A 3,189-nucleotide genomic window follows, 5' to 3' on the forward strand; every position below is an offset into this window, starting at 1 on the left:
GGGGTTTACAGAGTTAGGGAGGGTGTAGGGGCTGGCGGAGGTTGCAGAGGTAAGGAGGGGTATAGGGGCTGAAGGGGTTTTCTGAGATAGAGCGGGAATAGATATGGGTGAATGAGGTCAGAGTTCATGTGTGCAGGAGGAGTAGATGACAGTTTGAGAGCAAGGGCCAGAGCTTTCAATGACCTGAAGTTTAGAGGGACTGGAATGTTGGTAGGTGATTTGGAGACCATTGGTGTATTAGCGTCTGGGGTACTGAAAGGAGGGGGTGAGGTCTGCAGGATATTATCTGACGGAAGGCTGGAGGTGTGTGATATTACTGCCCTCAGGGTTCTGTTGAGGTGGGGAGCTTGGAAATCGATCTCACAGTCAAAACGTCATTGAGGCTACAAACTGTTTTGGCATGAGACAGTGACCATGGATAGGGGTGAAGGGTCAGAGATCATGTGGCAGGAGCTGAGGACATTGAGCTGAATTTAATGTCGCTGCACTGTGTATGTTCGGGAACAGACTGAAGTCCAATCTTTTCAAAAATTGACTCACTGGACTTGGGCATCGCTGGTTAGGGCAGTGAATATTGCTCATCCCTAGTTGTCCAGAGGGCAGTTAAGAGTCACCCGCATTGCTGTGGGTCTGGAGTCACATATAAGCAAGTCCAGGTGAGGATGGCAGCTTCCTACCCTAAGGGGATTCATGTGTCAGATGGGGGTATTCCCAGCAATTGATAATGCTGCCTATCGCTAATAAATCCATATTTTCCCAAATTGTGAATTAATCCTGTCCTTAACAATATTCTCCATTAATTTTTCTTTCGCTGATGTAAGGCTCAGCAGCCACAATATTCTAAATATTGAATCCAGAACAGAATCCATTTAGTTTAACATCTGTCATCAGGAGAATATTCAAATCCATTTTTCAAGCAAAGTTTACAGCAGAGCACTTAGAAAATCTTAATACAATCAGGCAGAATGAGCAAGGTTTTGTGAAAAGGAAATCATGCTTGACTCAATTATTAGAGAGCTCTTTGGAGGAAATTAAAAATGTGGATAATGGGAATATTCCATAAAAAGGTTTTTAACAAAGGTTACACATTAAAGATTACCATCTAAAATAATAGCTCATGGTGTACCGTTCAACATTTTAGCATTGATAGGGGACTGATTATCTAACAGAAAACAGAGTATATGGACAGAGGAGTGGTTAGCTAACAGAAAACAGAGTATATGGACAGAGGAGTGGTTAGCTAATAAATAAGGCATTTTCATATCGAGTGCCACAGGGATACAATGCAGCAATCACTTGAGTGTGGGGGCCAAAGGCATTGCAACTAAACTTAACTGATAACGGAAGACAGGGAGGAAAGGAACTTGCAAATAAGTTACAGTGAGTATGCGAAGGAATCTGGGCAACTGAGTGAGGAGGGTGTCACTTTGACAGATGGAGTATACTGTGGGAACGTGGGAACCTGACCCTTTTAGCTGGAACTACAGGAAAGCAGCAGAGGATTTAAATGGAGAGAGATTGCAGAACTCTGAGGTCCAGAAGGGTCTGGTCTTACTGCATGAGTCATTAAAGGTCAGTGTACAGGTACAGCAAATGATTAGGATTGAGGAAGGGTGTATTGGAGGTGGTTCAGAGGAGGTTTGCTGGATTGATACCTTGAATGAGCAGGGTGTTTTCTGAGGAAACGTTCGGCAGACTGGGCCAGTTTTCACTGGAGTTTAGAGAGTGAAGAATGAGGTGATTGAAGAGTATAAGATTCTGAATACTCTTGACAGTATTGATTTTGGAAGGATGTCACCTCTTTGTGGGTCAGTGTAGAACTAGGAACGCACAGTTTCAAAATTAGGGGTTGTCATTTACAGATGGAGCTTCAGAGAAATTGTTTTATGGGGTTGTACAACTTTGTAACTTTCTTCGCCAGCAGATCGTGGTAAAGGCAGGGAGGGGGGGGCGGTAGATGGGAACGTGGAGTTCAAACTGTTAATAGATCAGCCCCATGTGTACATCTAACTCCTTTACTTGTAACTGGAGGAGACATTTCCCACAAACATTCCCACCTAGGGCTAGGGGGACCCCAAACTGTACCATCAGTTCAAAACAGAAGGCTGTAGCATCAGATAGGATAGTTTGGTACACTTTCCTTTATTGGTCAGACTATTGAGTACAGGAGTTGGGAGGTCATGTTGCGGATGTACAGGACATTGGTTAGGCCACTGTTGGAATATTGCGTGCAATTCTGGTCTCCTTCCTATCGGAAAGATATTGTGAAACTTGAAAGGGTTCAGAAAAGATTTACAAAGATGTTGCCAGGGTTGGAGGATTTGGGCTACAGGGAGAGGCTGAACAGGCTGGGGCTGTTTTCCCTGGAGCGTGGGAAGCTGAGGGGTGACTTTATATAATCACGAGGGGCATGGATAGGGACAAGGTCTTTTTCATGGAGTCGGGGAGTCCAGAACTTGAGGGTATAGGTCTAGGGTGAGAGGGGAAAGATATAAAAGGGACCTCAGGGGCAACTTTTTCACACAGAGGGTGGTACGTGTATGGAATGAGCTGCCAGAGGATGTGGTGGAGGCTGGTACAATTACAACATTTAAAAGGCATCTGGATAGGGACATGAATAGAAAGGATTTAGAGGGATATGGGGCAAGCGCTGGCAAATGGGACTCAATTAATTTTAGGATGTCTGGCATGAATGAGTTGGGCTGAAAGGCCTGTTTCCCTGCTGTACATCTCTGATTCTATGAATGCTTCATCCCTCATTTGTGAGCAATTCATTTAATATGGTGTAAATGGGTGACATTGAGGTATTACTTACACAGAATCAATGTTAAATGCAAGGTGCACTTTTCGGTCCAGAGTAAACTGTGCATCTTTCGGTAAGTCATTGCTGCTTTCTCCCTTAATGCATCTGGGGACTCCTTGTGCATAGGTGCTCCACCTGAAAGACATTTCTGCTGTCATGATACAATTCATTATTGGGGAGTTGTTGTATCAGAGAATGGGACAGCTTTCAGAGATTGCACTGTGTCAGCAGCAAACAAAATACTTAGAAGAGACATTGCAGGGTGAGACACAGAGTAAACCTCCCTCTATATAACCCTCCATCAAATACTCCCAGGGACAGGGTCAGCACAGGGTGAGACACAGTAAACCTCCCTCTATATAACCCTCCATCAAATACCCCCAGGG

At 44.4% G+C, this 3,189-nt stretch overlaps 1 protein-coding gene across 1 annotated transcript in view; it reads right to left on the reverse strand.

Annotated features, from left to right (window-relative positions):
* LOC122543270 (hydroperoxide isomerase ALOXE3-like) overlaps nucleotides 1–3,189 on the reverse strand; it is a 38,975-nt gene that overhangs the window by 27,791 nt on the left and 7,995 nt on the right. The window contains exon 4 of the mRNA XM_043681749.1: nucleotides 2,816–2,938. Coding sequence (XP_043537684.1) covers nucleotides 2,816–2,938 — 123 coding nt within the window. The remainder of the gene's footprint in view (nucleotides 1–2,815; nucleotides 2,939–3,189) is intronic.

The sequence above is a fragment of the Chiloscyllium plagiosum genome, chromosome 43 (genome assembly GCF_004010195.1).
Source record: "Chiloscyllium plagiosum isolate BGI_BamShark_2017 chromosome 43, ASM401019v2, whole genome shotgun sequence".
In the NCBI taxonomy this organism is placed as follows: Eukaryota; Metazoa; Chordata; class Chondrichthyes; order Orectolobiformes; family Hemiscylliidae; genus Chiloscyllium; species Chiloscyllium plagiosum.